The sequence below is a fragment of the Mobula hypostoma genome, chromosome 15 (assembly GCF_963921235.1).
Source record: "Mobula hypostoma chromosome 15, sMobHyp1.1, whole genome shotgun sequence".
In the NCBI taxonomy this organism is placed as follows: Eukaryota; Metazoa; Chordata; class Chondrichthyes; order Myliobatiformes; family Myliobatidae; genus Mobula; species Mobula hypostoma.
In genome coordinates this window covers 16,855,058-16,882,028 of record NC_086111.1, presented here as the reverse complement: position 1 = coordinate 16,882,028, position 26,971 = coordinate 16,855,058, and the positions used below count along the sequence as shown (strand labels likewise).

The 26,971-nt window shown below is 41.0% G+C and overlaps 1 protein-coding gene across 8 annotated transcripts in view; it reads right to left on the bottom strand.

Moving 5' to 3' along the window:
- The window catches only part of dock3 (dedicator of cytokinesis 3), a 966,938-nt gene that overhangs the window by 531,577 nt on the left and 408,390 nt on the right, over positions 1-26,971 (bottom strand). For all 8 annotated transcript variants that reach the window (XM_063067780.1, XM_063067785.1, XM_063067784.1 and 5 more), the window contains exon 8: positions 6,365-6,406. In XM_063067780.1, the coding sequence (XP_062923850.1) occupies positions 6,365-6,406 (42 nt within the window). The remainder of the gene's footprint in view (positions 1-6,364; positions 6,407-26,971) is intronic.

Genomic DNA, 26,971 nt, shown 5'->3' with positions numbered 1-26,971 from the left:
AAGAGTGGATGGATTTCAAATAATATCTGCAACAGGGCAAATTCAGGTATCTGTAAGATCCACTTACTGATTAAACAAATTAATTCTTTACAAAATTAACTTATTACATAGAAAACATATTTACTTCCTTTTAACTGGTTTTGCATTTTGATGATCTACAGACTATAATTATCTTTCTTTCAAATCTTTTCTGCTAAATTTTCATTATTTGGTAAAAAGGATCAAAAAATTAGATTGTCAAATGTTTTCATGAATGTGATTGAATATTCATAGTAGTGAGCTGAAAACTGATTAGAAGTGATTTCTTACATGAAGAAGGAAGTCAGAGAATTGGAGCGGAAGTGCGGCGGAAGCCATTTTGATTTTTTCTTTTTCTCTTCGGAGTTAAGAGAGGCGGGACTGCGCAGGTGTGTGACGTGGAGTGAGCTGGGAGCAGAGTGAAGGCTTAAGGGCTTTGGCTCAACGGGCTTAGGCGGAAACAGGCGAGGCAAAGTAGTTTTGGTTTTCAATTTTCCCCGTTATTTGAGGAAAGGGGGAAGAATGAGTGTGAGGGCAGCTTGCTGTTCTCAGTGTCGGATATGGGAGGTCCTGGAGTCTCCTAGCCTCCCGGACATCCATATCTGCGTCAGGTGCGCCGAGCTGCAGCTCCTAAAGGACTGTGTTAGGGAACTGGAGCTGCAGCTCGATGACCTTCATCTGGTCAGGGAGGCTGAGGAGTTGATAGAGAGGAGTTACAGGCAGGTGGTCACACCCGGGCCACAGGAGGCGGACAAGTGGGTCACGGTTAGGAGGGGAAAGGGGATGTGTCAGGTACTAGAGAGTACCCCAGTAGCTGTGCCCCTTGACAATAAGTACTCCTGTTTGAGTACTGTTGGGGGGGGGGAACAGCTTACCTGGGGGAAGCAACAGTGGCCGTGCCTCCAGCACAGAGTCCGGCCCTGTAGCTCAGAAGAGTAGGGAAAGGAAGAGGAGGGCAGTAGTAATAGGGGACTTGATAGTTAGGGGGTCAGATAGGCGATTCTGTGGATTCAGTCAGGAGACCCGGATGGTAGTTTGCCTCCCTGATGCCAGGGTCTGGGATGTTTCTGATCACGTCCAAGATATCCTGAAGTGGGAGGGTGAGGAGCCAGAGGTCGTGGTACATATAGGTACCAATGACATAGGCAGGAAAAAGGAAGAGGTCCTAAAAGGAGAATACAGGGAGTTAGGAAGGGAGTTGAGAAGAAGGACTGTAAAGGTAGTAATCTCTGGATTACTGCCTGTGCCACACGACAGTGAGAGTAGGAATGGAATGAGGTGGAGGATAAATGCGTGGCTGAGCGATTGGAGCAGGGGGCAGGGATTCAAGTTTCTGGATCATTGGGACCTCTTTTGGCGCAGGTGTGACCTGTACAAAAAGCACCGGATACACTTGAATCCTAGGGGAACGAATATCCAGGAGGGGAGATTTGCGAAGGCTACTGAGGAGACTTTACGCTAGAATGGTTGGCGGGTGGGAATCAAATTGAAGAGACTTGGAGAGAGGAGGTTAGTTCACAAATAGAGAAAGCTAGTAGACAGTGTGTGAGGGAGGATAGGCAGGGGACAGAGATCAGGAGCACTCAGACTGAAGATGTAGGGGAGAAGGAAGAAAAAGATAACAAAGTTGTTTGCACCATCAGGGATAAACAGAAAGTAAGGGGTGGAGAGTTTCTTAAATGCATCTATTTTAATGGTAGGAGCATTGTAAGAAAGGTGGATGAGCTTACAGCATGGATTGATACCGGGAAATATGATGTTGCAGCTATTAGTGAAACATGGTTGCAGGAGGGGTGTGATTGGCAACTAAATATTCCTGGATTTCGTTGCTTCAGGTGTGTTAGAATTGGAGGGACAAGAGGGGGAGGTGTTGCACTGCTTGTCAGAGAAAATATTACAGCGGTGCTTTGGCAGGATAGATTAGAGGACTCGTCTAGGGAGGCTATTTAGGTGGAACTGAGGAATGGGAAAGGTGTAGTAATGCTTATAGGGTTGTATTATAGACCACCTAATGGGGAGCGAGAATTGGAGGAACAAATTTGTAAGGAGATAGCAGATATTTGTAGTAAGCTCAAGGTTGTGATTGTGGAAGATTTTAATTTTCCAAACATAGACTGGGAAACCCATTCTGTAAAAGGGCTGGATAGTTTGGAGTTTGTAAGATGTGTGCAAGATAGTTTTTTGCAGCAATACATAGAGGTACCAACTAGAGAAGGGGCAGTGTTGGATCTCCTGTTAGGGAATGAGATAGGTCAGGTGATGGAGGTACGTGTTGGGGAGCACTCTGGGTCCAGTGATCACAATGCCATTAGTTTCAATATAATTATGGAGAAGGATAGGACTGGACTCAGGGTTGAGATTTTTGTTTGAGGAAGGCTAACTTTGAGGAGATGCGAAAGGATTTACAAGGAGTGGATTGGGACAAATTGTTTTATGAAAAGGATGTAATAGAGAAATGGAGGTCATTTAAAGGTGAAATTTTGAGGGTACAGAATCTTTATGTACCTGTTAGGTTGAAAGGAAAGGTTAAAAATTTGAGAGAGCCATGGTTTTCAAGGGATATTGGAAATCTGGTTCGGAAAAAGAGACAGATCTACAATAAATACAGGCAGCTTGGAGTAAATGAGGTGCTCAAGGAATATAAAGAATGTAAAAAGAATCTTAAGAAAGAAATTAGAAAAGCTAAAAGAAGATATGAGGTTGCTTTGGCAAGTAAGGTGAAAATAAATCTAAAGAGTTTCTACAGTTATATTAATAGTAAAAGGATAGCGAAGGATAAAATTGGTCCCTTAGAGAATCAGAGTGGACGGCTATGTGCAGAGCCAAAAGAGATGGGGGAGATTTTGAACGATTTCTTTTTTTCGGTATTCACTAAGGAGAAGGATATTGAATTGTGTAAGGTAAGGAAAACAAGTAGGGTGGTTATGGAAACTATGACGATTAAAGAAGAGGAAGTACTGGCGCTTTTAAGGAATATAAAAGTGGATAAGTCTCCAGGTCCTGACAGGATATTCCCCAGGACCTTGAGGGAAGTTAGTGTGGATAGCAGGGGCTCTGACAGATATATTTCAAATGTCATTAGAAACGGGGATGGTGCCGGAGGATTGGCGTATTGCTCATGTTGTTCCATTGTTTAAAAAGGGTTCTAAGAGCAAACCTAGCAATTATCAGCCTGTGAGTTTGACGTCAGTGGTGGGTAAATTGATGGAAAGTATATTTAGAGATGGTATATATAATTATCTGGATAGGCAGGGTCTGATTAGGAACAGTCAACATGGATTTGTGTGTGGAAGGTCATGTTTGACAAATCTTATTGAATTTTTTGAAGAGGTTACTAGGAAAGTTGACGAGGGTAAAGTGATGGATGTTGTCTATATGGACTTCAGTAAGGCCTTTGACAAGGTTCCATATGGAAGGTTCGTTAGGAAGGTTCAATCGTTAGGTACTAATATTGAAGTAGTAAAATGGATTCAGCAGTGGCTGGATGGGAGACGCCAGAGAGTAGTGGTGGATAACTGTTTGTCAGATTGGAGGCCGGTGACTAGTGGTGTGCCTCAGGGATCTGTACTGGGTCCAATGTTGTTTATCATATATATTAATGATCTGGATGATGGGGTGGTAAATTGGATTAGTAAGTATGCAGATGATACTAAGATAGGTGGAGTTGTGGATAATGAAGTAGGTTTTCAAAGCTTGCAGAGAGATTTAGATCACCAAGAAGAGTGGACTGAAAGATGGCAGATGGAGTTTAATGATGATAAATGTGAGGTGCTACATCTTGGTAGGACTAATCAAAATAGGACATACATTGTAAATGGTAGGGCATTGAAGAATGCAGTAGAACAGAGGGATCTAGGAATAATGATGCATAGTTCCCTGAAGGTGGATTCTCATGTGGATAGGGAGGTGAAGAAAGCTTTTGGTATGCTGGCCTTTATAAATCAGAGCATTGAATATAGGAGTTGGGATGTAATGTTGAAATTGTACAAGGCATTGGTAAGGCCAAATTTGGAGTATTGTGTACAGTTCTGGTCACCGAATTATAGGAAAGATGTCAACAAAATTGAGAGAGTACAGAGAAGATTTACTAGACTGTTACCTGGATTTCATCTCCTAAGTTACAGAGAAAGGTTGAACAAGTTAGATCTTTATTCTTTGCAGCGTAGAAGGTTGAGGGGGGACTTGATAGAGGTACTTAAAATTATGAGGGGGATAGATAGAGTTGACGTGGATAGGCTTTTTCCATTGAGAATGGGGGAGATTCGAACAAGAGGACATGAGTTGAGAGTTAAAGGGCAAAAGTTTAGGGGTAACATGAGGGGGAACTTCTTTACTCAGAGAGTGGTAGCTGTGTGGAACGAGCTTCCAGCAGAAGTGGTTGAGGCAGGTTCGATGTTGTCACTTAAGGTTAATTTAGATAGCTATATGGACAGGAAAGGAATGGAGGGTTATGGGCTGAGTGCAGGTCAGTGGGACTAGGTGAGAGTAAGAGTTCAGCACGGACTAGAAGGGCCAAGATGGCCTTCCTCCATGCTGTAATTGTTATGTGGTTATATGTTATATGTTTATATGAGCACTAAATGAAGAACTATAGGTATAAAGGAAGATATAAATTCTTCCTATCTTTATACCTGTCAAACTATTTACTACTCCCTTCTTTGCTTACGAGAGAAATAAAGCTACAACAAAATGAGTTGGCTGCAAGCATCTCTGTCCAGGTGAGAGTTTGGTCTCCTGATCTGAGGAAGGATATGTTTGTGAAAGTGCAGCAGTGGTTCACCAGGTTAACTCCCAGAACAGCATGTGTCATATGAAGAAATATTCATACTGGGGCATAGAAGTCACTTCTCACTTACAAGATAGATCTCTGGATGGTGGATGAGGCAAACAGGCCAAACAGCCTATTCCTGCTTCCACATCTGATGTTCTCTATTGACCTTATTCCCATATCAAGCAATAAAATCATGAATAGGGAACACAACAGATATCTTATTCAGCAACCACACATAGTTGTGACACAAGAATACTTGGTTTTTTGTATATCATTAATCTCATTAGCCCACGATTCCTTAAGATGACTGCAAAGTTCGGGATATTGCTTCTGCAGAGAACTTTAATACTGATCAACAATCTGCATTGGGAATTTGTACTACTGTTTTAGACCATACAGAATTACAATGAAGGCATATTTATCCAACAAATCATTGGGAAAGGTCAAAGAAAAACATTTTCAATGTCAAGTGATTATTGTTAAAAATGTAATTATGTTTAAGTATGTCCCAAAGTATTCATCAGAATACTTTTGTCACCCTAAGCCAGACTAAATTCTGAGCAATCATCACAACAATTTCCCTCCCCCTCTCCTCTTCTTCTATTCCTCACTCTGGCCTCTTACCTCTTCATAGCTGTCTATCACCTCCCCCTGGTACCCCTCCTCCTTCTCTTTCTCCTATGGTCCACTCTCCTCTCCTATCAGATTCCTTCATCTCAGCCCTTTACCTTTCCCACCTATCTGGTGTCACCTTCTAGCTGTCCTTCTTCCCCTCCTCCCACCTTTTTAATCTGGAGTCTTCCCCCTTCCTTTTCAGTTCTGAAGAAGGGTCTCAGCTTGAAGAATGAAACTGTTCATTTCCATAGATGCCACCTGAGCTGCTGAGTTCCTCCAGCATTTTGTGTGTGTTGCTTTGGATTTCCAGTATCTGCAGAATTTCTTGTGTTAATCATCACAACATTGCTGGAAGGTATTTCAAATTGATTCTCGGTTGATATTTTTTATACTTTCTTAAAAAATGTTCACGTTTATTTTCCTTTCAAACTATTATGTAACAACATGAAGGAATACCAAAATAAAATCTTCACACCTGCTGTTAGGATCAAAAGTCTACAGTTTCAGATTAGCACTTCTCTATAATTTCAGGTTCTATAACGTTTCAGATTAGCACTTCCTGCCATAATTTTAGAAACATGCTGACTACTCCACTTGTTCAACATTTCATCTTTCCTTCTTCCCAACCTCTTACAACCATTGCATTAAATTGTTAACTGAGCTAAATTAGGGAAAGTCTTTGAAATGGATTCAAATCTAAATTCAAGCAATAATCAACAATCTGAAGTATCTAAAATTTTTCTCTCTCCCTCTCTCTCATGGGCTGAAGGAGGAATGTTGGATAGGTAATTATTTCAGGCAGACATGTATAATTGAAAGCATACACACACAAATATTTTCAGTTGAAATGGGTACTTTTAGATTTTGTGTGCAATCCTAATTTGTCTTCATCAACTTTACGTATAGCATTCTAGCCATTAAATATATTTAGAGTTGAGGTTTTGAGTTTACATTACATACCTGTGTGGTACTCTGCTGTATATTATGTCTGCTGGACAGGTGCTAATAAATTAAAGGGAACAAAATTAGTAAGATGTATAACAAAAGCAACAATTTGTGTTTCTAACCATATTTGAATATGATTCTTAAAATTATAACATATTCCTATAGCAAAATTGAATTTTATCCAAAATGTCAAATTATACCCAAATATTTGCTCATAATAGTATGAGTATTACAGAATTTCACATTTGAATTGCACAACAATCTTAAAGAAAGAAAAAGTATAAAGTGAAAGATTCTTTATGTTCCTAGTTCATATCTTTTCTTCATTTATCATACTAGCAAATGTAAAAAAAATGCATTACAAGTAGCTTTGTCATTTTCCCACACAAAATAAAATTGCATTCATCTTAACATTGATATTATTCCCTGTAGACTAACAAAGGTAAACTTTATTTTCCCTTCATCTTTAGATCTTTCCCAAACACTAACAAACCTCCACTTTGGAGAAGATTACAACAAGAACAATTCCAAATGTGCAATATGTTCAATGTCCCAAAATAACATTAAAATATTTCTTTGGTGAGATGTTACATCCAAGAACCTATATGCCTCCCATGAACTTACTTAAACACATGACTTCCTAATTTTTCTTAATAGATGTATATAATGTCAGGAGATCAGTAGAGCTTTGTCAGTGAAGTGTGCAGGGATCCAATTGGAAACCAAAGTCTGATCTAATTGAATATCAGAGCAGACTAGAATGACCATCTGGCCCACTGCTTATATTGTTTTTAATTCTTGATATTTTAAGTAGCGTAAATAGCAATTTCGGATCTTTAACACTTGCAAGAATAGAATGACAGACCAAACACCAACCAGTAGTAGAGGGAAAGAGTGGTGTGTTACAATGTCAAAATCAATATATATTTACATGTATTAAGAATTTGCTGTGGTGTGTTACTCAGAGTGCCACAAGCATGAAAAAACATAGAACAAGTATAAATAATTATATAAAATTAAAGTTAGCAGATAATGCATTGATATGGAATAAAATGTGCATAAATACATAAATACTGGTATGTATTTACAATGTAAAAAGAATTATAATAAGTGGTGTCAAGTGTTTACCTTGCACTGTAGTGATGGAGGTAATAGATAGAGGGTAGGGGACCGACAGAGAAAGACCGTGTGGTAGCTGCCCGTGCAACAACCTCTCCATGTTAAATAAAGTGATGCACAGGCATTCTCCATTAAGGGAATCTACCCTAACTTCCTGGATCCAATAGATAACCCCTTATGCGAACATCATCCTCAACCTGAGAGATTGCATTACTACTATTAGGAAGAGAGTAGTGGGGGGGGGGGGGCAACAAGAATGATAGATCAGATTATTAGATTTACTGCCTGAGGGACGAAACTTTTAAGATGGCATGAAGTTTTTGCTAACAGCCCCATAGTATTTTCCTTCTATATTTTCCAGAAATAATAAGGCTATCGGGACTTTGAGACTTTTTTTTACCGTGCCCATGGTCTGCTCTTTATCAAATTACGGTATTGCTTTGCACTGTTGTAACTATATGTTATAATTATGTGGTTTTGTCAGTTTTAGTCTTGGTTTGTCCTGTGTTTCTTGTGATATCATTCTGGAGGAACAGTGTATCATTTTTTTAATGCATGCATTTCTGAATGACAATAAACGAGGACTGAGTGTCCTCATAATCAAAAAAAAATCTAAAATGTCACAGGTGTAGGTAGGAAGGGACTAAAACGGGGGGGGAATAAAACTGAGTCAAAGTATGCAGATATGAGTTCAGTGGAGCAGGAACAAGCAGAAACAATGGGTCTATATGGACAGGCAGGTTTGTGCATCTTGGGTAGGAGGTAGAAATGGGAGGTGCGGGGTGAGGGAACTATGAGCATGGTGGCAATGGATGGGGATCCCCAGAGTTAATAAGGTCTGTGATCATGTGGGAGACAATGGCCTGGTACTCCTTAATGAGATCCTGTTCAAGAGGTAAGTAAGAGGAGATATCTGACAGTTGTCAGCAAGGTAGACAAATGTCATTCCCATAGCAGTTAACTTTTCTTCAGTATAAGTTCTTGATTGGGTAACTACAGGCTTAATTTCAGTATCTTTGAAATGCCATTCAAACTAATTTTGGGGAATGAGTGAAACATCCGAGCCAGTTTCCATAGAACCATAAAACATTACAGCACAGAAACAGGCCTTTTGGCCTTTCTTGGCTGCGCTAAACCATTCTTCTGCCTAGTCCCACTGACCTGTACCTGGTCCATATCCCTCCATACACCTCTCATCCATGTACCTGTCCAAGTTTTTCTTAAATGTTAAAAGTGAGCCTGTATTTACCACTTCATCTGGCAGCTCATTCCACACTCCCACCACTCTCTGTGTGAAGAAGCCCCCCCCAATGTTCCCTTTAAACTTTTCCCCCTTCACCCTTAACCCATGTCCTCTGGTTTTTTTCTCCCCTAGCCTCAGTGGGAAAAGCCTGCTTGCATTCACTCTATCTATACCCATCATAATTATATATACCTCTATCAAATCTCCCCTCATTCTTCTACGCTCCAGGGAATAAAGTCCTAACCTATTCAACCTTTCTCTGTAACTCAGCTTCTCAAGTCTCGGCTTCTCTGCACTCTTTCAACCTTATTAATATCCTTCCTGTAATTTTGTGACCAAACTGTTCACAATACTCCAAGTTCGGCCTCACCAATGCCTTATACAACCTCACCATAACATTCCAACTCTTATACTCAATACTTTGATTTATAAAGGCCAATGTACCAAAAACTCTCTTTACAACCCTATCTACCTGTGACGCCACTTTTAGGGAATTTTGTATCTGTATTCCCAGATCCCTCTGTTCTACTGCACTACTCAGTGCCCTACCATTTACCTTGTATGTTCTACCTTGGTTTGACAATAGACAATAGGTGTAGGAGTAGGCCATTCAGCCCTTCGAGCCAGCACTGCCATTCACTGTAATCATGGCTGATCATCCACAATCAGTACCCTGTTCCTACCTTCTCCCCATATCCCTTGACCTTCCAAAGTGCAATACCTCCAATTTCATTTTAATTATCTGTTCATTTCTGGTGTGAGCCATATTGCTTGCCTCCTGTTAGTTTTCACATTGTAAATCTCAAGACTACCTGTGTCATCACATCATTATCAGATTTTTCATCAGCAGCATGCAGATTAGTGCTTTTTTTGAAACTGCAATTTGACTTTTTAGATTTTTCTGTTCCCTATGCAGTCCATTCATTTTTGTCTGTCTGACACGCTCTTTGTACATGTTCTAGTGTGTTGCATTTACTGCAAGTTTCACTTTTAAACCTTTTGGGATGGGACATTTGGGAGGAGCTAAAGATTGTGCCAGAAGTTTTTGCGGACCTGGGTAACTTCTTCCAGTTCATCTCTGAAACAAATTAATTTTTCTCTTTTTATGTCTCTTTTTTTCTTTTTCAAGGTAGCTGGGATTCTGTTGGAGGCTGTGGTCTACAGCTGCAGCTCAAACTACGATTCTTCATGGAAGGTGAGTTCTCGCAGCCTGGTGTTTTGCTATCTTCCGGTGCAGACTAGAAGACTGCTTTCAGGGTGCAGCCTTGTGGAGCGATATCTCTCTCTCTGTCTGAGATGTCGAAGTGTTGGGATGGGTAGTAGTTTTTGATGGACTCTAGATCATGATGTTTAGGGGCTTTGCTATTGCTTGCATGATGGGTGGTGGGGGTTGATGGTTTTGTTGGAGCAAGTGGGAGGAGGGAGGGGTGGGTTAATGCTTTTGCTGCTGCTTATGCTTGAGGTGGGGGGAGGGGGCTTTGTGGTTCTCTGTTTCATGGATGTCTGCGAAGAGTAAGGAATTCAGGTTATATAATGTATACATTCTCAGTTATTAAATTGAAGCATTGAACCTGCATTGGTCTGATGTGTGCGAGCCCCTACCACAATGGTAACACAATTTGTTTGGCCGGTCTGGTTTCTGTTTAGGCACTGTGATTTTATTCATGATCACACTTTAATTCCTGACTGCAATTCAATTGCATCTCTGTCTATGGTTTCCATTGATACTACTATTCCAATTGCTCTTTTACATCTAAGTTGTGCTTCATTTAGGAGCCATTTTTGAATGCTTTCTTGTAACATTTCACAAACTAAACAATCTCTCAGTGCACCATTCAGCCCCTTACGAACTGAGAATGCTCAATTTCATAAATTCAGCCACATTTGCAAAAATGGACTCCCATTCCTTTTGATTCCATTTATGAAACCTGAAGTGTTCTACAATCAACAATGGTTTCCATTCTAAATGTTCCTGCATTACTTTCAGGGTACCAGCAAAGCTCATTTCAGTTGATTTGGTTACAGCAGTCAATCTTCTAAGCAAACTGTATGCCTTTAAGTGCAAAACTGGTACTTGCTTCTCATTGGCTATTTCATTTGCTTCAAAGTACTGCTCAAATCATTCCATATACAGCAGCATGTTATCTTTTGTGCAAACCAACATGTCATTTCTTTCCAATGTAGCCAGCCATTTCTGTTTTTAAAAAATGTATTTATTATTACACTGGACAACAAATTTTTTCAAAAGTGTTGCTTCCTCAGAATTATTTTTTGTTTATGATAGACTGCTTGAAGATGAACACAAATTTCAGACTACTTGTATCACGTAGGAAAATGGAGAAACAACGAAGTAACTTTTATTGAATATAATGTGTTTAATTGTATAATAGTGCTGATGCTTTGCAATAGTTCAACTAAGTTATAAATATTTTGTTAATGATTTTCATTTGTACTCAGTGTCTGAGGCTTCTCGCTTAAGTGTTCAACAACAATTCGCCAGCATTGATGGATTCCAGTTGCCCTGGATTCTTTTCTCCATGACCACAATGTCCTGGTGAAACCTTTCACCATCTTCGTCACTAACAGCACCAAGATTTGCAGGGAAGAAGTCTAAATGGGAATGCAGAAAATGAATCTTTAGTGACATGTTGCATTTCATGGTTTTATATGCTTGAAGCATGCTTTCAATCAGCTGCATGTAGTTGGGTGCTCTGTAGATGCCGAGAAAAATTTCAACAACTTCCTTGAATGCCTGGCATGTGATTTTCTCCGGTCCCACAAGAAATTCTTCAAATTGCCTGTCATTGATGACCTGTTTGATTTGTGTACCAACAAAAATGTTTTCCTTAATCTTGGCATCAGTTATTCCGGGAAGCATCCGTCTCAAATATCAAAATCCTCATAGAAGTTTTTGTGCCTGGTGATAGCAAATTCCATCCTTACAGTCCTGAACCCAATAATCTATATACTACTAAAACTCTCATGCTCTGTCTGTCTGTTTGTGACCTCCAATTAGCACAAACGGTGCATTACAGCGGCACTTTATTTGGCTAAATCAAATTAAAATGAGCTAACTTACAGAATGCAGGCAAAGTTCAGGATCACAGACAAAGAACAAACAGCAGAAGAGATGAAGAGACGGGGGATGAAAGGACTGCATGCCTCCAGAATTACAACGAGAGGCACGAGGGTGGCAGATAAACCGGAAATGAAGCCATTAAAAGTGTCTTTCGTTAAATGAGGAGGAGCTATATTTGCTCTGCTACGCGTCGTTCTTCTTTAATAAACTGAGGTTTTCTACTTCAGTTTCCAAAGCAAAACGATACCAATAGCATTCAGGAAAACTTAATGTTCATTCTGGTCACATTAGACTACACTACCCTTCTCTCAAAGGGTGCCCAACGGGTCACCCCGCTGTTCAGTTATTACTAAAACCTGTCCTGCTATGCAGCAGCCGCGCTGCCTAAGCATGCCTGGACAAGATAAGAAACTTTCCAGCTTACATTGTAGGCAATATTTGAATTGACTTGAATTATGAATTGAAATAATAAACATGTGATTTCAAAAAATGTTGCGTGATAGGGAAATGTCATGGTGATTTTTGTTACGTACCCCATAACTGGGTTTCCAAACCAGCAGAAATGGACCACTCGTTGGAGTCTGGATTACTAGGAACTAATAAAGTTTTATTAAAGAAATAAGTAACACAGTACTCTAATCGTAAGGATATAAATGCAACAGTTTAGCAATGATAATACACACATGTACACAGAATTAGGGTAATAGGAATCAAACCAAGCTCTATCGCAGTCTAGGGGTAAAATGATCAGTCTCAAGTGACGTAGAGTTCAGTTCAGCTTAGTACAGTTCACAGTAATCGTTGTTGTGCTGTTGGGGGGGGGCAATTTGATTCAGGCAGACCTTTGATGTCTTCGCAGTTGGTTTTCGGGCAAACCCTTTTTTGTCTTCTATCCCGCTGTGGTCACCGACTGTGACCCCTCCGTTCCAGATACGACCGTTCTTCCGCGGTGAACCCGGCACCCAGGCAAGGGCGGAGACACACACCAGGTTCCCACCGATTGTACCTTTACACCCTGTGAGTCTATGGTCGGTTCCCGCGAACCGGACCTCCAAACTCACACCAACTTGTGGGGGCACACCGCTCTTCCAGGGTCTCGTTATCTCGTGGTCTCGTGGTGTGTCCCATGCCTTAGCGAACCTGTTCTTTTTATCCCCCTGCTGGGGTATCATTTGTCCATCAAACTTCAAACAGTTCAGGTTCAAAGTAACCGGTCTGTCAATAGCTGAATTGTGTTTCTTTTCCGTTAATCTCTCTCTCCTCTCTCATTACCATTTTGAACGTTTCTCCATTGTCTCTCTTATCTCTCTCATTAGCATCAATCGTCTGATAACTTGGTTTGGCGTCACATTTTCATGATCAGTAGCCCAAAATACATAAGATATACTTACAGGTATTCAGGAAGCAAAATCTTTGTTGTCCAGTGTTATTATCACCAGGTACTCACCATTTATGAACCTGTGAATTTACCCATTTTCTGGCTTTTTAAAAAAAAATTGGATGTTTCTGTCCCCTCCCGAGGAAGCACGTACTGGGTTGCTTTTTTTTAACTCAATCATTTCTGGTTGCCCTTTTTTAAAACTCAAACGCCTCACGGTGTTTCAACAGGTGTTTCGTCTCAGGTTTGTTTAAAACTTCCTCATTGTTTCTCAATAACCACTGATATGTTTTGTAACTCCAAAGCATAAAACTAATTAAAATAAAACACGGGGCAGGGAATAATGTGTTTTAGTTTCATTTTTAGTTTGGCGAGACACACAGGTAAAACATGGTGGCACGATGACATATGCTATTCACGTACTTTTACATAAAACCCACAATGTATTATATAAACAACAAAGAATGCTTAATCGAACAATATATTTACAACATTACTCAAATATTACTGAAATATTAAATACACAATAGTATTATAAAAAATTAGGATTAAAATTTCTGTCTTTCCATTCTTATAAATACTTGCCTCTTTTGCAAGTTTGCATTGACAACACTTAGAAAGAAAAATATTTCTCCTCATAAACTAAATTATTTGATGAAAAATCTTGGACCAACATCCATATGATCTAGCACTCAACAAATGTTTATGTTTGTTGGTATTTCCTCTGATAAAGCCTTAAAAAGACTATGCAAAGAAAGCTACAGTAAAATTGAGTATCAGTGAAAAGGCTAGCATTTGTCCTTTAACATCTAACATCTAAGCACAAATATTTAACATCATCAAACCATTCATACTATCCTTTGTTTTTCTAGTCTTTCTATACACATTCCCACATTTTCTCTCATTATACTCCAGCCATCATTTTGCCCTCTCTCTTAAGCTACACAAATCATTTTGCAGAATCACAATTTACTTTTCCATCTATTTTTGTATCTTAATGAGCACTTCAAAGAACGCACTGCAAACTTAGACCACAACTCTTTATCAAGTGATTAATACAAAAGATACTGTATATTATTGAGGTCCCATCACTGAGTTAACATAGTACACTGACCACTATGGTGCAGGAACAAGCTTTCAGGTCCTATATCTGCCTCAGTCACATGGTCCATATCCCTGCCTGTTGACCTATCTGTCAAAATGTCTCAAATCTTACTGTCAGCAATGTAGTGTAGCAGCTAGCATAAACACTACTACAGTGCCAGTGACCTAGGTTCAATTATGCTACTGTTATAAGGAGTTTGTACGTTTTCCTGGTGACCATGTGGGATTCTTCTGGGTGCTCTTGTTCCCTCCCAAATTCCAAAGACATATGGGTTAGTAGATTAATCAGTCACATGCATGCCACTGGGCAGCACAGACTTGTTGGATCAGTGCAGCCTATTATTGTGCTATATCTCCAAATAAGAAAATAAAAGGTATCTGCTTTTGCCACCTCTCTTGATAGTGGCATCTACCACACTTTCTGTAGAAAAAAAACTTGCCTCATAAATGTCCTTTAAACTTCCCCCATCACATTAGAATAACACCTGTGTAGCACTGTCTTATCGCATGTGACCAGTTGCCACACTCTTTGAGAAAATCAAATTACACAAGATGCTAGTAGGCCATCAGAAGATTGCAGGTGTCAGAAGGGAGCAGTGAATAGAAACCACACACTTCTGGAGATAAGTTTAGTTTATAAGAAAAAACAAATGTACAAAAATATTTACATGAGCAAGAACAATTCAAAATTCCAGCATTCTGTTTGGGTTCCAAATCATAGATACCAAGCTAAAACAAAATCCTTTTTAATCAGAATCAGTGAGATTCATTTATTACTCTAATCTCTGTAACTAATTAGATTGAGTGTTATTCCCTATTTAAAAGTTTACAGCCTAAACTTCCCTTTTTACTTATCCCTAGTTAGTTAGAAAACCAAATATAATTCTATTCTCAAGTATTATAGTTAACTTCAGTTTCAATTCCAGGCAGAATATCTACAAGTTTAAATTCAAATTCAAAAATTATATATACACAGTTTAACTCCCTTCACTACAATTCTCCAAGAGCACAACTTTTAAACAAAGGAAATCTAGTTCAGTAACTTATCAAAATCTTAGCAAAAATTATCAGTTCTTTCAGAAAATCAAATTCGGATTCGTCAAATGAAAGTAACTTATTCATCCAACAGTATTAAATCCTCTGCTTCATTACACATTTCGTTCCTGCACTGGTTCTTCACCTTGGGTGGCTCGCCATCTTGTTTTCTGGTTTCATTGGATGAAGCAGTTGATCATCCACAGCAAGTCAATATACAAACTTGTACAAAAAACTTGACCAAATCCCTTGGTATGATTTTACAGACCTAATTCCCGACTACATGGTAGGGATTTTGAACACTTGTCTCCGCCGATATTGTCTCGGTTATAGCTGCTGTGGGTTATATCTGTAGCTTCAATGAATCTTTTATTGCAATTGTCTCTCCTCCAGGGGTTTCAAGTTAGTAGGGTAAAGATACTCATTCCACTCTTAACAGTTCATGTCTTCAGCTTCTAATCGTTGCTGCATTTCTCTCCTTATTCATCCCATGTCAGCCCGGTTCTTCCCGCATAGTGTTTTTTTTCAAATTCTTTTTTTTAAAATCGGTAAACAGTGTTTTCATCCCTCTACAGGTGGACTTTTCTAACATTACACCTTTAGGTTTAATTAACCCAGGTTACACCTTCCCCCTTTGAATTTATACGCTGGAAGTAAAAGTACAGCCAAGTGATCAGACTTTCCAGAGTGTAGGCGTGGGATGGCACGGTAAGCATTCTTAATGGTGGTATAACAGTGGTCAAATATGTTGGCTCCTCTGGTTCCACAGGTGATATGTTGGTGGCAGTTGTTCAGCGACTTCTTCAAACTGGCCCGGTTGAAGTGCCCCACAATGATAGGGAAGGCATCCTTCCTTCTTCCCCTCCCCTCATCTTCTTATTCTGGCTGCTTCCCCCTTCCTTTCCAGTCCTAAAGAAGAATCATAGCCTCAAATGTCAACCATTTATTCATCCTCATAGATGTTGCCAGACTTGTTGAGTTCCTCCAGAATTTTGTGCTTGTTATCCTAATAAGCTTCTGGTTGAATGAGTATTCTCTTGATGGAACAATCTGAAGCTGTGTCAACATTTATGTTGATGTCTTAATTATTAATTTTAATTGTGATTTCGATCTCATTGTTTTTCTTGTTATTGGCATAGTGGAGTACATGCAATGTATGAGGTAATACAAGGAAAAACAATAACAGTAGAATAACATATCATAGCTACAGAGAAAATGCAGTGTAGATAGATAATAAGGAGCAAGGTCATAATGAGGTATATTGTGAGGTGAAGAGTCCACCTTATCGTAGTAAGGGAACATTCAATCCTTTTTAAACCTCCGAATAGAAGTTGCTCTTGAGCCTGATGGTACATGCTTTCAGGCTTTTGTATTTTTTGTTCGATGGGAGAGGGGAGAACAGAGAGTGTCCAAGGTGGGTGGGGCCTTTGAATGCAGCTTTACCGAGGCAATGAAAAGGATTAACAAAATTCATGGAGGGGAGGCTGGTTTCCGTGAAGTGCTGAGCCACGTCCACCACTCTGCAGTTTCTTGTGGTTACGGGTATAGAAGTTGCCATACCAAGCTGTGATGCATCCAGATAGGATACTTTCTATTGTGCACCAATAGAAATTGGTGAGGGTCAAAGGGGACATACCAAAGTTCTTGGGGCACTGGTGAGCTTTCTTGGCCGTGGCGCAATGTGATTGAACCAGGACAGGCTCTTGGTGATATTCACTTAACCCTCTTGATCTCAGCACTGTTGATGTAGACAAAAGCACACCTTTCGTCCCCTTCCTGAAGTGAATGATCTGCTTTTTCGTTTTGCTGACATTAGAGGAAGGTTGTTGTCATGACACCATTTTACTAAGCTCTCTGTCTCCTATCTGTATTTCGACTTATTATTTGAGATACAACAAACTACAGTGGTATCATCTGCAAACTTGTAGCTGGAGTTAGAACAGAATCTGGCCACACTGTCATGAATGTATAGGGACTAGCATACTGGGCTGAGTATGCAGCTTTGTGGGGCACCACGATTGAGGATAATTGTGGCCGAGGTATTGCAGTTTGTTGGTCAGAAGCTCATGGATTCAGTTGCAAAGAGAGGTGTTGAGTCCCAGTTCCGGGAGGTTGGAATGAGTTTGCTTTGAATTTAGCATTAATGTCCAGGTACCGGAACACTTATTATCCTACAATCATCAGGCTCCTGAACTGTTGTGGATAACTTTATTCACCATTACTCTGAACTGATTCTATGGCTCTACAACTTATGTTCTCAATATTAACTTTTTATTTGTAGTTTGCTTTTTTTTTTGCACATTGGTTGTTTGCCAGTCTTTGTCTGTTTAGATGCCACACACATTGTTTATGTTTAATGTTTCGTAAATTCTATAGTATTTCTTTCTTTCTGTAAGTGCCTGCAAGAAAAACCTCAAGGCAGTATATGGTCACCATATATGTACTTTGATAGTAAATTCACTTTGATCTTTGAATTGTAGTCTATGCATTGTTTACTTGCTTTGATGTTGTGTAAACCTCTCTTTAGTTGTACTACCACTAAACATATCTTTCTGCAGGGATCACTCCCTCTGCAATTCTCTTGTCCATTTGTCCCTTCCCACTAATCTCCCTCCCAGCACTTATTCCTGCAAGTGGCCAAAGTGTTACACCTGCCCATGCACCTCTTCCCTCATCTCTATTAAGGGCCCAGGCAGTCCTTCCAGGTGAGGCAACACTTCACCTGCAAATTTGCTGGGGTCGTTATTGTGTCTGGTGTTCCCGATGCAGCCTCCTCTCAATGAGACCCAATGTAAATTGGGGAACTGCTTCGTTGAGCACCTCCGCACTATCCACCACAAGCAGGACTTCCCAGTGGCCAAACATTTTAAATCTGATTCCCATTCTCATTCTGATGTGTTGGTCCATGGCCTCCTCTTGTGCCACTCTCAGGGTATGGATGAAATGGGAGGTGAGGACCTCGATAAAATCACTGTCACTAAAGAGATAGTGATGAGCAAACTAAAGGGCCTGAAGGTAGGTAAGTCCCCTGGTCCTGATGGGATGCATCCCAGGGTGCTGAAAGAATTGGCAGAGGTTATAGTAGACGCGTTGGTAATCATTTATCAAAGCTCTCCAGACTCTGGGCAGGTCCCGGAAGATTGGAAGACAGCAAATGTCACGCCACTTTTATAGCAAAACACGGACAAATATAGGCCAGTTAGCTTAACATCTGTAGTCGGGAAAATGCTTGAAGCTGTCATAAGGAAGAAACAGCGAAATGTTTAGAAAGGAGTGGTTCCATTAAGACAGATGTGGCATGGATTCAGAAAGGGCAGGTCCTGTTTGACAGATTTACGGGAGTTCTTTGAGGACATAATGAGTGCAGTGGATAGAGAGGAACAGGTAGATGTCGTATACTTGGATTTCCAGAAGGCGTTCGATAAGGTACTGCACAAGAGACTTATAAATAAGATACGGATGCATGGAGTCAGAGGAAATGTATTGGCATGGATAGTGGATTGGTTAACCAGTAGAAGGCAGAGAGTTGGTATAAATAGGTGTTTCTCCGGTTGGCATTCGGTGGTGAGTGGGGTGCTGCAGGGGTTGGTGCTGGGCCCGCAACTGTTTACCATTTACATTGATGATTTCGAAGAGGGGACTGAGTGCAGCATAGCAAAATTTGCTGGTGACACTAAACTGAGTGGAAAAGCAAATTGTACAGAGGATGTGGAGAGTCTGCAGAGGGATATAGATAGGTTAAGTGAGTGGGCTAAGGTCTGGCAGATGGAATACAATGTTGGTAAATGCAAGATCATTCACTTTAGAAGGAATAATAGAAGAGCAGATTATTATTTAAATGGTGAAAGATTGCAGCATGCTGTTGTGCAGAGGGACTTGAGAGTGCCTGTACATGAATTGCAAAAAGTTGGCTTGCAGGTACAACAGGTTATTAAGAAGGCAAATGGAATGTTGGCCTTCATTGCTAGAGGGATTGAATTCAAGAGCAGGGAGGTCATGCTGCAACTATACAGGGTACTGGTGAGACTGCACCTGGAATACTGTATGCAGTTCTGGTCTCCATACTTGAGGAAGGATATACTGGCTTTGGCGGCAGTGCAGAGGAGGATCACCAGGTTGATACCAGGGATGAGGGGGTTAACCTATGAGGAGAGATTGAGTCGCCTGGGACTATACTCTCTGGAGTTCAGAAGAATGAGAGGGGATCTTATAGAAACATACAAAACTTTGAAAGGGATAGATAAAACAGAAGTAGGAAAGTTGTTTCCACTGATAGGTGAGACTACAACTAGGGGACATTACCTCAAGATTCAGGGGAGAAGATTTAGGATGGAGATGAGGAGAAACTGTTTTTGCCAGAGAGTGGTGAATCTGTGGAATTCTCTGCCCAGGGAGCAGTTGAGGCTTCTTCACTAAATATATTTAAGAAACAGTTAGATAGATATTTACATAGTAAGGGAATTAAGGGTTATGGGGAAAAGGCAGGTAGATAGAGCTGAGTTTACGGACAGATCAACCATGATCTTACTGAATGGCGGGGCAGGCTTGATGGCCTACTGTTGCTCCTATTTCTTATATTCTTTATGTTCTTATGGTAGAGGATCGACACCTTATATTCCATCTAGGTAGCCACCATCCTGATGGTATGAATATTGATTTCTCCTTCCGGTAAACAAATCTCCCCCCCGCCCCCCCCCCCACTTCCTCTATTCCTCACTCTGACCTTTTACCTCTTCTCACCTGCCTATTACTTCCCCCGGGTCCCCTCGGGTCTCCCCCTTTCTCCTATGCTCCACTCTTCTCACCTATCAGATTTCTTCTTCACTCGGCTTTGACCTTTCTAACCCACTTGACTTTACCTATTACCTTCTAGCTAACCTCCTTCCGCTGCCCCCACCATTTTATTCTCACATCTTTCCCCTTCCTTCTCAGTCCTGAAGGATTGTCTCAGCCCAAAATGTTGACTATTCATTTCCATAGATACTGCCTGACTTGCTGAGTTCCTCCAGCATTTTGAGTGAGTTGCTTGAGTTGTGCTATAGTTTTCCTTCTGGTCGGAAACTGCTCAAAATATCATTGCTTAGGTTGCTATGCTTTGCTTATCTTCCAACAATTGCAACAATGTGCAGTTTTGAATGCACATTGTGATTTTCATGACTGTGGGTCTTAATTCAAAAATTTGCCACAGCTGCAATTCTGTAACAGAACTTTTAGAGCATCAACATAGTCCAAGATTATAACCTTCCAGAGAGAAAAAAGAACATTCTGGAAGCATTCAGCAGTTCAAGCAATACCCATGGGGAGAGAAACAGAGTTCACCATATTGGGTCAAGAATTCTTCATTGGAACAGGAAAAGGACTGCAAAGTGCAAAGATGACTATATTAGGTTTATTCTGTACTCATACTGATTTTGAAAATTTCATTACCTTTGTTACAAATTTCCACCCTGCTCATATGGCCCAAATCTTATTCATTCCTTCCTTTGCTTGATATCTCATTTTCCCACTCAGATGATAAGATTAGTGACCAAAATCCATAAGCCTTCCAATTCCTGCAACACGGACTCCATTACATTTTCCCTGTTTTCTTCTTTCTGTTGTATGATGATAGGACTTTCTACATATGTGCTCTTAAAATGGTTTTTCTCTGTAACCATGACTCTCAATTATGTCTATTGCCTGAGCTCATGCTCACTTCCTCTACTCCAGGACAGGTCTTCCCTAGCCCTGATCTTCCACCCTATCAGCTATCACATTCAACAGATCATCCTTCTTATTTCCACCTCCTGCAAAAGGATAAGCCACAAGATGGGTCTTACCCTTTCCTTGCCGCATTATAAAGGGATTATGCCTCTGCTCTTTCACCTGCACCATCCTCTCTTCTTCTTGCCTGTAGGAGGTACAACACCTGCCTCTTCATCACTTCCTTCCCCACCTTTCAAAGAACGAAGTAGTCCTTCGCATACACTTCTTCCAATTTAAATATTGCATTTGTCTCAGGATGTGGTCCTCTCTATGATGGAGAAACCAAATATATATTGGGTGACCATTTTGCCAAACACCTCTGTTTGGTCTGTTGAGGCGGTCCCGTAGAGAATTAAAACCTGACACTTTAATTCTCTTCCCCATTCCTACTCTGGGCTGTCTTCAGCCACCAACATTATACCAATGAAGTTCAACCAGAGTTTAAAAAGAGCATCTCACGTTCTATATATCATGCTGCAACTCTTGAGACCCAAGCAGTTTCAGGTAAGCAGCTATTCTTTTCCCTGTTCACAAATATGGCCACTCCTTTCTATTTCAATGTGTTTATTTTTAATCTCTTCCTTTTCAATGCGCCATTTTTGAAATAATTGTTAGCGTAACATGTTTGGTCTTCAGTCCAGCCATTATTTTCAGTTATAACACACTACATTTCTTACCATTTCTGTTCCATCCTTGACCTGAAACAGTGCTTCTGTCACCATGGTTACTGTTTGATCTGCTGAATGCTTCCAGAATTTTGTGTTGCTTGTTTTAATTATCCATTACCTCTATATTTTTCCTGAAACTTTCCACAAGCTTTGGTAGAGTTGGATTCAAAACACCTTTGTAATCTTCCTCTGGCTTTTCTGATGCTGAATTAATATCTCAACCATTTTCTAATATGACTTCATTCCAAAGCATTTTTCCTTGCCCTGTACTTATTATTTGCCTGAGAAAACATCTTGATGTTTTCAATGTACAAAATGAAAAGATCCCTCACGAAGTTATTGCTAGGTTTCTTATGAAACTTGTCTGTAACTCATCTGCCATTACATGTTGTCTACTCCTTCACTAACTACAAGGACTGGCTTTTTATCTGCACTTTCAGCTGAGATCCTTGTCATCACAGAAACAGGTTTTCAGCCAATTTTATTCACTCCATATATCAAGAAATGGCTAGGGCAATGAATGCAGGAAAGGGTATGGGAGCAGACAGAATCCATCAACAGGATTTAAGATCTGTGATCAAGAACTAGCAATGCCTTCAACCATGCTGCTTCAGATCAGTTAAAACATCAGTGAAAAATTATCTAGCTTCCAAAAAAAAACAAATCAAATCCACTTAATTGCTACAAAATCAGTATTCTTCAATCAGCGAAGTGGTGCAAGATGCCATCAGCTGGCACTTGATGCATCTAAGTGGTACCGTGTGTGGAACTAGTACCCAATATGTTGACTTTCAACAAATCATCAAACATTATCACTAAAAAGAGTAGTAGAAAAGGCTTCACGTTAAATAATACACATTTTTGTTATTCCTGTCTGTTAGCTGAAATTGGATGCCTCCAAAGCTTGCAACAGTTGTGTCACCATTATGCTCTGCCAGTAAATGAGCCAGACTTTAATGAACTCCAGCTCAGCCACAGGACAGCAACAGAAAAGTATGAGTTGGAAGTGGGAAAAATTTGCTGTGGGCATATGATGAATAGCGTGTTGGGAATGTTGGAAACTGGGGAGAACATAGTGCACATCAATGTTTCTGGGTAATAGGCTGACGATTTACTCTTGTGCTGCGAAAGAGCCCATGCGATTTTATAGTAACTGCTTGCAAGATGCCAGATGTCAGTGATATCAGAAAGCAATGCTTTGTCAGTGATACACATCAAAGTTGCTGGTGAACGCAGCAGGCCAGGCAGCATCTCTAGGAAGAGGTACAGTCGACGTTTCGGGCTGAGACCCTTTGTCAGGACTAACTGAAGGAAGAGCTAGTAAGAGATTTGAAAGTGGGAGGGGGAGGGGGAGATCCAAAATGATAGGAGAAGATAGGAGAAGACAGGAGGGGGAGGGATGGAGCCAAGAGCTGGACAGGTGATTGGCAAAAGGGATATGAGAGGATCATGGGACAGGAGGCCCAGAGAAAAGGAAAGGGGGGAGGGGGTGAAAAAAACCCAGAGGATGGGCAAGGGGTATAGTCAGAGGGACAGAGGGAGAAAAAGGAGAGAGAGAGAAAGAATGTGTGTATATAAATAAATAACGGATGGGGTACGAGGGGGAGGTGGGGCATTAGCGGAAGTTAGAGAAGTCAATGTTCATGCCATCAGGTTGGACGCCACCCAGATGGAATATAAGGTGTTGTTTCTCCAACCTGAGTGTGGCTTCATCTTTACAGTAGAGGAGACCGTGGATAGACATATCAGAATGGGAATAGGATGTGGAATAAAAATGTGTGGCCACTGGGAGATCCTGCTTTCTCTGGTGGACAGAGCATAGGTGTTCAGCAAAACGATCTCCCAGTCTGCGTCGGGTCTCGCCAATATATGGAAGGCCACATCGGGAGCACCGGACGCAGTATATCACACCAGCCGACTCACAGGTGAAGTGTCGCCTCACGTGGAAGGAATGTCTGGGGCCCTGAATGGTGGTAAGGGAGGAAGTGTAAGGGCATGTGTAGCACTTGTTCCGCTTACAAGGATAAGTGCCAGGAGGGAGATCAGTGGGGAGGGATGGGGGGGACGAATGGACAAGGGAGTCGCGTAGGGAGCGATCCCTACGGAAAGCGGGGGGGGGAGGGAAAGATGTGCTTAGTGGTGGGATCCCACTGGAGGTGGCGGAAGTTATGGAGAATAATATGTTGTGTCTACGCTTTGTCAGTGATGTTTGCTGGCAAAAGCGAGTCACCAAAAACAATTCTGGCTGTGGCAATTGAGATCCTATTGGACATCGCTAAATTTCTCGATCTTTGCTGACTTGCTGCAGGATTTGTGTTATTAACAGCCAGTTCTGTCGGGAAACATGAAAATAGCTACACCAGTCATATCCATTTTGGCAAGAAATGTCTACGCAAATTTCTATAGTTCACCAATTGTCCTGGAAATATTCGCAAGTAAAACCTAACATGCGCAATACTGCACAAACTTGAAAAATATCTGTGCAGCTAATTTCAAATTTATAGGTAATGACTATTTTCTATTTTGGTCTTGGCATGACAACTAGGTTCAGTACTGGAAGAATCCTTAAAAAGTTGCTGCTTAATAGTTAATGATACCTTTGGCTAACTTGTTATTTTTGCTAATGCTGAATAATGACTCTAGTTCAAACTCATCAATCTTAACTTCTTCCACCTCATCAGACATTGCTAATGCTATTGCAATTCGAACTACAATATCATCTTGAACCTTCCATTGGTGATATTCCAGGACAAGGCCACATTTCTGTACTGATTAACACATCACATCATGTTAAGTGATGTACTATGATTATTGAGAGTTACTTAAGCAGTCCTGTTTCTGTTTCTGTGGCTGTGGTAGTGCCTGAAGCATCAGGAAATGACAGCAGATTAATGGATACACAGAGCAGCTATTGCTTCAATGACACAACACAGTAGATCAATGACACTGGACGAAGAATATGATTATTCGGTGTCTACTCCTTGCAAAATTAACATATTTTCCTGTAATTGTTTAATTTTAATATGATCTCCACTACAAATAATTTTTAAAAATCAGGCAGGTCCATGTTTTAAAGCATTTATAGCAAATACTAAGTGGTATTAAACAATTTTATGCATGTTTCTGGCTGTGGACACTGAATATGTAGGTATATTTGCTTTCATCGCTACAGGTACAAATACAGTTCGACTGTTATAAGTGACATTGTTTTGTCCTGCACTTATCGATGATTGAGCCCAAATGTGCATTTTCCCAGTGCATTTGTTTTCTTCATTCCAACAGAGTTCTTGTTCAAAAACTACCACAGGATAAGCAAACTCACTGATACAGTCAAATCCTCAACACACTGTTTTGGATACATTATTTATAAACAGCATAGGTGGGAAAGGCTCCATGTGTTACGAAGCGCACCCAATCGTACCAGCTTCTGGGGTTTAGATGCTTTAACTCTCCTGAGTATGGATAAGAGTTCAGGACCATCATACTAATTGGCAAACATGTTTTGGGTGCCAAGAATTGAGTATTTAAAGAGCAGCTGAACAGAGCCTCAGTGCTCAATCATAAGCCCAACCAGAGATATCGTCTATGTTTTGTTTGGTGCTCAGTTCTCGATCCAGATTTATTCCGTGTCCTGACCTAGCCTCAGATACTCCAGCATTTGGGTCCAAACCATCCTCGTCAAGGATTCTTGTCACAGTATGATTGAGCCAGTATGGACCCAGTGGGGTATCAGTTTTTTTTTGTCTGCTGTGACCAGCCACAGCAAGAAGATTTATAGACAGAGCCTGGAGATACATGTCGCTGTTTGTCAGCTTTCACAAGGAGGAACCTCAAGTCGCCTGGGAGAGCCAGTTGGTCACCCTGCGGAGCCAGTACATCCTTGGAGATTTTTCAACGGTAACCCGGGCTCTTGCTATGGGTTCCTCATTCAATGCTCATTAGTGTTCAAACTCCAGCCGTCCTGATTCCTTCGGAATGCAGAACGGTGGCCTTCATTATCTTTCTTCTGACTGGAAGAGCCCTGGCCTGGGCCAGTGCATACTGGGAGTGAACAATGGAGATGTGCTTGGATTCAGAGGAATTCCAGGTTGCCTTGAGGAAGGTGCTCTCTCATCCTGCTGGAGCTAGCTGAGCTTTGGACTGTCTGATGAAGATTTTACAGGGCAGACAGCCAGCAGCCGAATACACAATCGAGTCTTGAATCTTGGCCACTCTACACTGCCACAAACTCCGAGACTTACTGAAGGAGGGCCAGCAGATGGCTCAGAGGCTCTGATCAACCAATCCATTTATCTTGATAATGGCAGAGGGACTACATCATGAGGTTAAAGAGGCCTAGCCCAAGCCCAGCCTCTATGAATCGTAGCTTCACCCTTCACCAATCTTGGACCATGAGCTGCCCGTCTCCTGTTTAGGACCCAGTCAAACCCATGCAGAATGGCTGCACTAGACTCTCCGTCAACAAGAGGTCCCAGTGTAGGGAGTCAAGGATGCTGCTATTATTGCAGGGAGAAAAGTCACCTGTGATACAAATGCTATCGGGAGAAGAGCAAAGACCATCCAGTATTGGGAAACTATGACTACTCCCTATCCCACAGATTAGGTTTCATGCTGAAGGCGAAGATCATCTGGGGTAAGAACCCGAACAAATTTGTAGAAAGATTGCAGACTGTTGCAAGTAAAATAAGGTTGTTATAGTAGGTGATATTGACTAGGACTCCCATACTGTAAAAGGACTAAATGGGATAGAATTTGTCAAATGTATCCAGGAATGTTTCCTTCATCAATACTTAGAAGTCCCAATGAGATACTGGATCTGCTATTAGGGAATGAGACAGGGCAGATGACAGAAATTTGTGTAGTGGAGCACTTTGCATCTAGTGATGACAATGCCATTAGTTTCAAAGTAAATATGCAAAAAGATAGCAACACTCACAACATGCTGGAGGAACTCAGCAGGTCGGGCAGCATCCGTGGAAACGATCAGTCAACGTTTCGGGCCGGAACCCTTCGTCAGGACTGAAGAGGGAAGGGGCAGAGGCCCTATGAAGAAGGTGGGGGGAGGGTGGGAAGGAGAAGGCTGGTAGGTTCCAGGTGAAAACCCAGTAAGGGGAAAGATAAAGGGGTGGAGGAGGGGAAGCAGGGAGACGATAGGCAGGAAAGGTGAAGAAGGAATAGGGGAAAGCACAATGGGTAGTAGAAGGAGGCGGAACCATGAGGGAGGTGATAGGCAGCTGGGGGAGGGGGCAGA